Raw genomic sequence first — 11,447 nt, forward strand, 5'->3', positions numbered from 1 at the left:
GTTTAGTGCAGAGTGGTGTTGTTGAATTTTCTTGTTCAAAAAGGTATCTCTTTGATAAATGGTTATTAGGTGTGATTATTACAGATCATTTTAAAGAGAAAGCTTTGAGCTTTAATTTAAAATAAGTCTCATTCCTTAATTTCAATAAATACGGCTTCTAGGAATTTTTAAAATAGCATCTTTTTTGACACTTTTAGGTTATACAAAAATGTAAGTTTTATTTCAACATTTTTTTTCTCAATATTTTTCTAATCCAACCCAACAATTATTATACATCATTTTAAAGAGAAAGCTTTGAGCTTTAATTTAAAATAAGTCTCATTCCTTAATTTCAATAAATACGGCTTCTAGGAATTTTTAAATTAGCGTCTTTTTTGACACTTTTAGGTTATACGAAAATGTAAGTTTTGTTTCAACATTTTTTTTTAATATTTTTCCAATCCAACCCATCAATTATTATACATCATTTTAAAGAGAAAGCTTTGAGCTTTAACTTAGAATAAGTCTCATTCCTTAATTTCAATAAATACGGCTTCCAGGCATTTGTAAACTAGCATCTTTTTTGACATTTTTAGGTTAAAAAACTGAACAAATGTATCAAAAATTAACACTCAAACTATCAATGGCTTACATAAAAAAGAAGAAACTTACAGGTTAGTTGATAGGCGGCACGATTGCGGAACATTTCAACGGTCCACCAAGAAACATAGCTTCATTAAAACCCAAAAAGGGTGACTCGAATTAATAAATTAAAACTAGGACACTTAAAATACAAATTAAAATAACTGACGTTACAAAAGTAAAAATCTTATGATGACTGAACATGGCGAAGAAACAAGTTCTTAAAAATATTTTTGTTTGTATTTTAAGTGTCCTAATTTTAATTTATTAATTCGAGTCACCCTTTTTGGGTTTTAATGATGCTATGTTTCTTGGTGGACCGTCGAAATGTTCCGCAATCGTGCCGCTTATCAACTAACCTGTAAGTTTCTTCTTTTTTATGTAAGCCATTGATAGTTTGAGTGTTAATCTTTGATACATTTGTTCACAGTTTTTTGCCTGTAGAAGAAACAATTAGTTTCGAAATATAGCAAAGAAAGAAGAAAATCCAACCCAACAATTATTATACATCATTTTAAAAAGAAAGATTTGAGCTTTAATTTAGAATAAGTCTCATTCCTTAATTTCAATAAATACGGCTTCCAGGAATTTTTAAATTAGCATCTTTTTTGACACTTTTAGGTTATACGAAAATGTAAGTTTTATTTCAACATTTTTTTTCTCAATATTTTTCCAATCCAACCCAACAATTATTACACATCATTTTAAATAGAAAGCTTTGAGCTTTAATTTAGAATAAATCTCATTCCTTAATTTCAATAAATACGGCTTCCAGGAATTTGTAAACTAGCATCTTTTTTGACACTTTTACGTTATACGAAAATGTAAGTTTTATTTCAACATTTTTTTAAAAATATTTTTCAATCCAACCCATTAGTTATTATACATCATTTTAAAGAGAAAGCTTTAAGCTTTACTTTGATACAAGTTTCATTCCATAATTTCAATAAAGACGGCTTCCAGGAATTTTTAAAGTAGCATCTATTTTGACATTTTTAGGTTATACGAAAATGTAAGTTTTATTTCAACAGTTTTTTTCATAATATTTTTCCAGTCCAACCCATCAGTTATTATACATCATTTTAAAGAGAAAGCTTTGAGCTTTAATTTGAAACAAGTTTCATTCCTTAATTTCAATAAACACGGCTTCGAGGAATTTTTAAATTTCTATCTCTTTTGACACTTTTAGGTTATACGAAAATGTAAGTTTTATTTCAACATTTTTTTTATAAATATTTTTCCAATCCAACCCAACAATTATTATACATCATTTTAAAGAGAAAGCTTTGAGCTTTAACTTAGAATAAGTCTCATTCCTTAATTTCAATAAATACGGCTTCCAGGAATTTTTAAACTAGCATCTTTTTTGACATTTTTAGGTTATACGAAAATGTAAGTTTTATTTCAACATTTTTCCAGTCCAACCCATCAGTTATTATACATCATTTTAAAGAGAAAGCTTTGAGCTTTAATTTGAAACAAGTTTCATTTCTTAATTTCAATAAACACGGCTTCGAGGAATTTTTAAATTAGTATCTCTTTTGACACTTTTAGGTTATACGAAAATGTAAGTTTTATTTCAACATTTTTTTTTTCTATATTTTTCCAATCCAACCCAACAATTATTATACATCATTTTAAATAGAAAGCTTTGAGCTTTAATTTAGAATAAGTCTCATTCCTTAATTTCAATAAATACGGCTTCCAGGAATTTGTAAACTAGCATCTTTTTTGACACTTTTACGTTATACGAAAATGTAAGTTTTATTTCAACATTTTTTTTCTCTATATTTTTCCAATCCAACCCATTAATTATTATACATCATTTTAAAGAGAAAGCTTTGAGCTTTAATTTGAAACAAGTTTCATTCCTTAATTTCAATAAACACGGCTTCGAGGAATTTTTAAATTAGTATCTCTTTTGACACTTTTAGGTTATACGAAAATGTAAGTTTTATTTCAACATTTTTTTTCTCTATATTTTTCCAATCCAACCCATTAATTATTATACATCATTTTAAAGAGAAAGCTTTGAGCTTTAATTTGAAACAAGTTTCATTCCTTAATTTCAATAAACACGGCTTCGAGGAATTTTTAAATTAGTATCTCTTTTGACACTTTTAGGTTATACGAAAATGTAAGTTTTATTTCAACATTTTTTTCTCAATATTTTTCCAATCCAACCCATTAATTATTATACATCATTTTAAAGAGAAAGCTTTGAGCTTTAATTTGAAACAAGTTTCATTCCTTAATTTCAATAAACACGGCTTCGAGGAATTTTTAAATTAGTATCTCTTTTGACACTTTTAGGTTATACGAAAATGTAAGTTTTATTTCAACATTTTTTTTCTCTATATTTTTCCAATCCAACCCAACAATTATTATACATCATTTTAAATAGAAAGCTTTGAGCTTTAATTTAGAATAAGTCTCATTCCTTAATTTCAATAAATACGGCTTCCAGGAATTTTTAAACTAGCATCTTTTTTGACACTTTTAGGTTATACGAAAATGTAAGTTTTATTTCAACATTTTTTTAAAAATATTTTTCCAATCCAACCCATTAGTTATTATACATCATTTTAAAGAGAAAGCTTTGAGCTTTACTTTGATACAAGTTTCATTCCATAATTTCAATAAAGACGGCTTCCAGGAATTTTTAAACTAGCATCTATTTTGACATTTTTAGGTTATACGAAAATGTAAGTTTTATTTCAACAGTTTTTTTCATAATATTTTTCCAGTCCAACCCATCAGTTATTATACATCATTTTAAAGAGAAAGCTTTGAGCTTTAATTTGAAACAAGTTTCATTCCTTAATTTCAATAAACACGGCTTCGAGGAATTTTTAAATTAGTATCTCTTTTGACACTTTTAGGTTATACGAAAATGTAAGTTTTATTTCAACATTTTTTTTATAAATATTTTTCCAATCCAACCCAACAATTATTATACATCATTTTAAAGAGAAAGCTTTGAGCTTTAACTTAGAATAAGTCTCATTCCTTAATTTCAATAAATACGGCTTCCAGGAATTTTTAAACTAGCATCTTTTTTGACATTTTTAGGTTATACGAAAATGTAAGTTTTATTTCAACATTTTTCCAGTCCAACCCATCAGTTATTATACATCATTTTAAAGAGAAAGCTTTGAGCTTTAATTTGAAACAAGTTTCATTCCTTAATTTCAATAAACACGGCTTCGAGGAATTTTTAAATTATTATCTCTTTTGACACTTTTAGGTTATACGAAAATGTAAGTTTTATTTCAACATTTTTTTTCTCAATATTTTTTCAATCCAACCCAAGAATTATTATACATCGTTTTAAAGAGAAAGCTTTAAGCTTTAATTTAGAATAAGTCTCATTCCTTAATTTCAATAAATACGGCTTCCAGGAATTTTTAAACTAGCATCTTTGTTGACATTTTTAGGTTATACGGAAATGTAAGTTTTATATCAACATTTTTTTTTCTTAATATTTTTCTAGTCCAACCCATCAGTTATTATACATCATTTTAAAGAGAAAGCTTTGAGCTTTAATTTGAAACAAGTTTCATTCTTTAATTACAATAAAGACAGCTTCCAGGAATTTTTAAATTAGCATCTCTTTTGACACTTTTAGGTTATACGAAAATGTAAGTTTTATTTCAACATTTTTTTTCAATCCAACCCAACAATTATTATACATCATTTTAAAGAGAAAGCTTTAAGCTTTAATTTAGAATAAGTCTCATTCATTAATTTCAATAAATATGGCTTACAGGAATTTTTAAACTAGCATCTTTGTTGACATTTTTAGGTTATACGAAAATGTAAGTTTTATTTCAACATTTTTTTCTCAATATTTTTCCAATCCAACCCAACAATTATTATACATCATTTTAAAGAGAAAGCTTTGAGCTTTAATATAGAATAAGTCTCATTCCTTAATTTCAATAAATACGACTTCCAGGAAATTTTTAAATTAGCATCTTTTTTGACACTTTTAGGTTATACGAAAATGTTAGTTTTAACTCAACACTCTTTTTCTCAATATTTTTCTAATTCAAGCCAACGATTATTATACATCAATTTAAACAGAAAGCTTTAAGCTTCAATTTAAAATAAGTTTCATTTCTTAATTTCAATAAACACGGCTTTATCATAAGTTATCATAAGCAAAACTTTTCCTTTGCAAAATTATTCAATGCCTGTACTATTAAGCTATGTTGCATTTTATGTGGGACAGTGCAAGTATGTGCAACCATTAAAATCTTAGAGCCTATAAAAGAGGTTTAAATCAAGGAATATTAATAAAATATAAAGGAAAATAGGTTGATATTAAGAACCAAAATAAATAGCACTCAGATGTTATTTATTGTGTTACACAATTCAAAACTTATAAACACGTATCCATTAACAAAGGTGTCCCACAACACAGTGCTTTTTAAGACATTGATTTACTGAAAAAGAATAAACAAAAAAATTAGTTAAATCACTTAAAAAACGGATTTAATGAATTAGCATCAAAAATGAAGTTTATTATAGATTAAGATGTTTTCAAACTTATACTTTAAGGTAAATGAGGCGATTTAATACAAAAAAAGAATTAAATGCTTTACTGCTAGACATAAACTTGTCTAAAATAAACCAAAAATACGTGCATAAAAATCCACACAACAAAAACACTATACCTAAATGTGAAAAGAAATAAAATTGAAGAGGAAGAAAATTATTTATCTTTTTCCACCCTGAAAGAAATTGATAAAGTAAAAGTAAATAAAATAAAGAGAAAATTACATCTTTTAGAAATCTGTTTTTTATATGTAGGCCAATTAAAATTAATTTAAATTAAATTTAGCATCCAAAAAATGTTTAATTAAATTTTAATTATTATTAAAAAAAAATTTAATTTACCTTTTTGGCTGCAGCGCCAACTTTACTCTTCTTAGTACCCCTAACCTTCTTCATCCTATTCTTACGTTCCTTCCTTTGCTTCCTTGTCTGTTGTTTCTTTTCGAACATTCCGTGTCTAGCTAATCTATGTTTTGGTTCAAATTTCTTTGCGAAATCTAACGTATCGTAAATTAAGGCGAAACCCGTCGATTTACCACCACCAAAGTTTGTTTTGAATCCAAAAACGAATACTAAATCTGATGTGGTCTAAAACATTAAAATAAGTTAGATAATAAATCAATTAATAATTAATAAACATACCTTATAAATTTTTGCTAATTTTTCACGAATATTTAATTTTTTAACTGATGGTTGTCCAGGATGGAGCACGTCCACTACCATTTGCTTTCGACACAACAATCTGTTGGTCATAAATTTGCGTGTATGAATCGTTGCGGTTCCTTCAGTCTACAAATAAAGAAAATTTTTGAGGTTATGTCAAGATATTTGAGGTTATGTTCATTTAATTTTGATTAAATTTTGAGACTAAATTAAATATACAAAATTAAATTGATTATAAAGATGATTAATATGTTTAAATACAAAGATAATTAATAAATTAATAAATAAAATTAAAGGAAAATCATTTAAAGTGACGTTTGTTTACCATGCTTAAATCGAGCGATTTTTCATCAAACGATTATGAGATTTTCTCAATTAAAGTATGGTTTTATATAAAATGAAATGTGAAAAATTTAAATTTTAACGATTTTTTAATAATAATATAAAGATGATTACGATAAAAATAGATGAAATAATACTAACCATTTTGACAGTGTAAAAGCACAACGCGAAAAGAGCGCCTCTCCCGGTTGTTTTTTCAAATAAAATTTCATTTCCTTTACCAACCTAAAAATACGAAATGTTTCTACTTTTTATGATTATTTATAAAAAAAATAATAAAAATTAATCAAATAAAAACTTTTTTTAGTTGTATAAAATTGAATTTAGTAATAATTAATAAAAATTTCCATTAAAATCAAATTTGATAAAAAAATATTTTTTTTCCTGTTTATAACAATTATAATCTTTATTTTTTTATGATTAAACATTTATTTTACACAAAATATCTCGGTTTACTTATTTATTTAGCACACATTTGTTATTGTAATTACCATATAAAAGAATTTTAGTAACATACAATTTTATTGTTCACTTTGTTATTGAACTTAAATTGTTAATATTCTTATTGTTAATACATAAATAATTAAATATAATCACAAATGGAAACTAAAACGTTAAAAGCAACTTTAAAAAGTGGCAGAAAAATGCCAATCGTAGGCTGTAAGTTAAACATTTTTCAATTAATTTATTTAACTTAAAATTAATTCTTTCTTATTTAGTTGGAACTTATCAAATTCGAGGCACATCGTTAATTAGAGACGTTTTAGATTACGCTTTAGGCGCTGGATATAGATCTATCGGTAAATAAATAAGATTTTTGGGAATTTTTTGAGGTTATGTCACAATTTTTTTAGATACAGCAGCTGTTTATGGGAACGAAACCGATATTGGAAGTGCCTTAAAGACTCTTTTACCTAAATATAATCTTAAAAGAGAAGATATTTTTATAACAACTAAACTTTGTAAGAAAATATTGCAATTTTTGACTTTAATAATTAACAAACAATTTGTTTTGAGTAGCTCCGAGTGATCATGGTGAAAAAGCTTTAGATGCAGTTAAACAATCTTTGAAAAATTTAGATTGTGGGTATTTAGATCTGTACTTGATTCATTGGCCGGGTCAATCTCGACTTAGTATTCATGATCCAAGCAATATAGCGATTAGAGCTAAAACTTGGGAGAAATTAATTGAAGCGAAAAAACAAGGATTAGTTAAAGATATTGGAGTTTCTAATTACACTATTAAACATTTGGAGGAGTTGGATAAAAGTAATTCTGAAATTCCTGCTGTTAATCAGGTAAATAAAATACATAACCTCAAAAAATGAAATACATAACCTCAAAAAATGAAATACGTAACCTCAAAAAATAAAAATTTTATTTTAATTTATTTTATTTGTTAAATTAGGTTGAGTGGCATCCTTTTTACCATCAAAGCGATTTAAAAAATTATTGCAAACAAAAAGGAATTTTACTTCAAGCCTATTCTTCACTTGGAGGAACGAATAATCCTGATTTGATGACGAATGAGGTTGTGGTTGAAATTGCGAAGAATTTAAATAAATCCCCATCGCAAGTTTTGCTTAAATGGGCGGTGCAACAAGGTGTTGGGATAATTCCAAAGGCTCGTTCAAAAAGTCATATTGAAGAAAATATTAATTTGGATTTTGAAATCCCAGAGAAAGATTTGGATAAATTGAATAATATCGGGACTATGACTAAGTTTGCTTGGGATCCGACCGATGTTGCTTAATTAAGATAAATAAATATGGATTTTTGTAACAAAATTTCTAAAATTTCTTTCGAACAATTTAATAAATTACCCAAAACCGGAAAACCAAATAAAAACGAATGCACAATTTTATCAACAATAATCCAAGAAATTCCAGATTTAAATAAGTTTGAAGTTGTCGCTTTAGGCACGGGAACAAAGTGTATTGGTCAAAATAAAATGTCTCTGAAAGGTGATATATTAAATGACTCACACGCTGAAATTATATGTAGGAGATCCTTTCTTTTGTATATTTACTCAGAAATTAAAGGTTGTTTAAATAAAAAAGAATCGATTTTTAATGTGAATGATTCAAAGTTCGAATTTAACAATAAAGTGAATTTTCATTTCTTTACAACTCATATCCCATGTGGAGATGCGTCCATTTTTCCTAAAAATCAAGATAATTTCGGTAACCCCCTAAAAATTGAAAAAAACGAAGAGGTGCCAACCAAAAAAAGAAAACTTGATATTTATAGAACAGGAGCGAAATGTTTAAAAGATTCTAAAGAACAAGATCTACATTTAGATGGGGATTTATACCACAAAATTGGTTTAATAAGAACTAAACCAGGTTAAAAATTGATTTAATTAATTAATTTTTTAATTCAAATTTTTTTTTAGGACGAGGTGATCCCACTTTATCAATATCGTGCAGCGATAAAATCTTAAAATGGTGTTATATTGGTATACAAGGAGCCCTTCTCTCTATTTTGTTAAAAAACCCCATTTATTTAAGCACCATAACATTATCCGGAAACATTCCTTTTAATAAAGAATCTTTAAATCGAGCTTTCAACGCACGATTCCAAACCGAATTTAATCATTTCAATCATTATTTTAAACACAACTTAATTATTTATCAATCAAGCGAAGAATTTGAGTTTAAAAAATGCGACGAAAAAAATCAACTTTGCCCAAGTTCCATTTCTTGGAATAAATTTATGATGTAGGTTAACAAAAATGTCTTGATTTAAATGATTTGGGATTATTTGCTTTTAGAAAACCGGAGGTTGCTATTGAAGGTATTAAGCAGGGTGTAACGAAGAACAAAATTGGTACAAAAGCTTCTCGATTACAAATTTCAAAGGTTGAATTATTCAGGAATTTCTTAAACGTTGCAGAAATGATTCAATTGGAGGGATTTAATAAAGATTTGAGTTATGGGGAAGCGAAAAAGAGATCTTTTCTTTATGAAAGTGCTTGGTGTCAGTTAAAGTGTGATGTTTTTAAAGTTTGGACGCAAAAAGATGAGAAGTTTATGAACTTTCATCTTGATTAATATTGTTAATGAATCTTTTTTATATCAACTTACATTATTTATTTCATATAACTCGTAATATATGAATGTAGTAATCATAGTTACAAAGCTTGAAAAAAGACCCTAAACAAATTCCTCTTTTCGTATGATTTAAGCATAAATTAATTAATTTTCGTAAAGAAAACGACATTTTATAAAATTGACATTTAATTTTGACAAATTGTTGTGAAGTTGGTTACAGTTAGTAACATTAAATTTGTATCACATTGACGTTTAAACTTTATTGAATTTTAGAGAATTGATGACGTAGTCAAAAAAATTTTTTCGGTTTTAGATTTTGAGATATCACAATTTTCTTCTTCAGCTAAAAATAAACTTTTTAGTATCGTCGAAGAAATTAAATTTACAGTTTCCTGTAAATTATGATACTATAACTAAAAATTAAAAAAACATATTTCTCCAATCCAAAACAATGCAATCCATTAAATGTTTCCGTATTAACAGTTGGTATAATAAACATAATTATTTGTTTTTAAATACCAGAAGTTATCTTCTTATTTAACATTTTAGATTTTACCTACCGCCCTGTAATTTACAGGAAACTGTAAATTTCATTTCTTCGACGACACTAGATTTCGGCGGCGTTTAGAAATGTTATAAAAAAGTTTATTTTTAGCTTTATTCTAAAACAATAAGAAATAGACCTGTCGAATCCTATATTTTTGTAATTAGAAAGTATTTATCGTTGCTGTATCATATAGTATAACCTCCAAGCTTTGCAGCAAGCAGCTTGGCATGTCATTAACATACAGTGTGTTAATTAATTATTGTATCCAACGTCATCATTGCAAGTATGCAACCAATATCACACTGAATATATCTGAATACGAAAATTGCGTATTGCAATACCAGTATTATGATATTGGTTGCATACTTGCAATGATGACGTCGGGTACGATAATTAATTAACACGCTGTACATACATGAACATGTGAGAACAGCAATAAATCAAGTAAAGATTCTTGGAGGACTGTAAAGTGCCACACGGATCAACAAGACTCTTACCCTTGGCATTTGTTGGTTCTTCGTCTTCCCACTAAATAAATTGTGTAGGTACTTGAAGGCCAGAGCACGGGTCAGGCGACTTATAGGGAGATCGAGAACAACATGAGATGAGTTAGTGATGCAGATTGCGGCCAGCCGAGGGAAGACTGCAGCAACGCAAGTGTCTTCTTCGGGAGAAGAAGATCTTCGGTTGACTGTGGTGTAACATAACTGGTTTAGTGTTGCTTTGAAGTTTGTAAACGATTTATATTGAGTTGGTTTAATAAATAATGGGTTGAAATTAAATTCGGGAAAACTTCATGACTCAGGCAATTTGGTTGTCTGCATGACACTGTTTCTCGATTCTACAAATTGAAATTGTGTGTGTTGGCTTTACGTAATCGTTATACTTACTTAATATTTATCATGCAAACTTTATGTCAGAGACACTTTATTTATGTCTGCATCTTTGCGTTGCGATTACGTTACCAATTGCTGCAGATTAACATTTTAAGTATTCCAAAATTTATTCCTGTTGAAAGGTATTCTAGCTATTTTCTGCACTAAGTACTATTAATAAGTACTTTTCTACACTACTTGTTGAAGTAGAATGTTAAGGTGTCTTATATCAGAAAATTTTTGAAAAATATTTAAAAATTGTTTATTAATAAAATTTAAATAATAACATGAATCTAGATATCGGAGATCGTCAAGTACCTCGAATTCCGAACACTAGATATAGAACTAGAAACATTCGGGTTTAGCCGTCTTTAGAGACGTGCGGCTAACATAGACAACAATTTAACGCTTAGTAACAATTAAAACTAGTACTAAACCGGGAACTAAACCAATTTAGCCTCGCATCTTCAGACGCACGGCTAAACCCGAATTTTTCTAGTTCTAGGTCTAGTGTTAGTTCTAGTTTTAGTGCAATAAAAATATACAACATAGTGATATCTAGCAACATCATGTTTTTTGGACTCATTTTAAAAGGTTTTAAAGGTTTTTTTAATAAAGAATACATCATGAAAGAACACCATGAAGTTGTCCATTTATCTATTATATGATAACTAACTTCAGATTTAAAATGTCAACCTCAATTTTGACATATATGTAGTTTTCATTAAAAATCCTTTAAAATGAGTACAAACACGACATATTTATCTTCAATATTAACGAAGTTAT

The 11,447-nt window shown here is 27.5% G+C and overlaps 3 protein-coding genes across 6 annotated transcripts; 2 read left to right on the forward strand and 1 right to left on the reverse strand.

Moving 5' to 3' along the window:
• Positions 1-4,964: 4,964 nt before the first annotated feature.
• LOC111421467 (ribosomal protein S24) lies at positions 4,965-6,405 on the reverse strand. Of its 4 annotated transcripts, none has more exons than XM_071201372.1 (5): positions 6,328-6,405; positions 5,824-5,970; positions 5,524-5,769; positions 5,301-5,357; positions 4,965-5,069 (listed from the first exon to the last, which is right to left on the reverse strand). In XM_071201372.1, the coding sequence occupies exons 1-4, from the start codon at positions 6,328-6,330 to the stop codon at positions 5,343-5,345; spliced, it is 411 nt and encodes a 136-aa protein (XP_071057473.1). In that variant the 5' UTR covers positions 6,331-6,405; the 3' UTR covers positions 4,965-5,069; positions 5,301-5,342. The 4 variants fall into 4 exon arrangements, with proteins under 4 accessions (XP_071057473.1, XP_071057474.1, XP_022910400.1 ...); XM_071201373.1 differs by having other exon boundaries at positions 6,170-6,333; XM_023054632.2 differs by lacking the exon at positions 5,301-5,357.
• Positions 6,406-6,701: 296 nt separating this feature from the next.
• LOC111423039 (glyoxal reductase-like) lies at positions 6,702-8,259 on the forward strand. Its single transcript, XM_071201375.1, has 5 exons — positions 6,702-6,846; positions 6,906-6,986; positions 7,041-7,148; positions 7,207-7,484; positions 7,595-8,259. Exons 1-5 carry the CDS (start codon positions 6,786-6,788, stop codon positions 7,937-7,939), a joined length of 873 nt encoding a protein of 290 aa, XP_071057476.1. The 5' UTR covers positions 6,702-6,785; the 3' UTR covers positions 7,940-8,259.
• On the forward strand, positions 7,955-9,318 carry LOC111423040 (Adenosine deaminase, tRNA-specific 1). Its single transcript, XM_071201374.1, has 3 exons — positions 7,955-8,531; positions 8,582-8,906; positions 8,960-9,318. The coding sequence occupies exons 1-3, from the start codon at positions 7,955-7,957 to the stop codon at positions 9,237-9,239; spliced, it is 1,182 nt and encodes a 393-aa protein (XP_071057475.1). The 3' UTR covers positions 9,240-9,318.
• The last annotated feature ends 2,129 nt before the right edge of the window (positions 9,319-11,447 follow it).

The sequence above is a fragment of the Onthophagus taurus genome, chromosome 1 (genome assembly GCF_036711975.1).
Source record: "Onthophagus taurus isolate NC chromosome 1, IU_Otau_3.0, whole genome shotgun sequence".
NCBI classification, from domain to species: Eukaryota; Metazoa; Arthropoda; class Insecta; order Coleoptera; family Scarabaeidae; genus Onthophagus; species Onthophagus taurus.

Coding starts and splice junctions, on each gene's coding strand:
- LOC111421467 (XM_071201372.1), bottom strand. Junction 5,770..5,823: donor AATTAGCAAAAATTTATAAG/GTATGTTTATTA, acceptor TTAATGTTTTAG/ACCACATCAGATTTAGTATT.
- LOC111423039 (XM_071201375.1), top strand. CDS start 6,786: ATGGAAACTAAAACGTTAAAAGCAACTTTAAAAAGTGGCAGAAAAATG. Junction 6,987..7,040: donor CGCTGGATATAGATCTATCG/GTAAATAAATAA, acceptor CAATTTTTTTAG/ATACAGCAGCTGTTTATGGG. Junction 7,149..7,206: donor TTTTATAACAACTAAACTTT/GTAAGAAAATAT, acceptor TGTTTTGAGTAG/CTCCGAGTGATCATGGTGAA.
- LOC111423040 (XM_071201374.1), top strand. CDS start 7,955: ATGGATTTTTGTAACAAAATTTCTAAAATTTCTTTCGAACAATTTAAT. Junction 8,532..8,581: donor TTTAATAAGAACTAAACCAG/GTTAAAAATTGA, acceptor ATTTTTTTTTAG/GACGAGGTGATCCCACTTTA. Junction 8,907..8,959: donor TCTTGGAATAAATTTATGAT/GTAGGTTAACAA, acceptor ATTTGCTTTTAG/AAAACCGGAGGTTGCTATTG.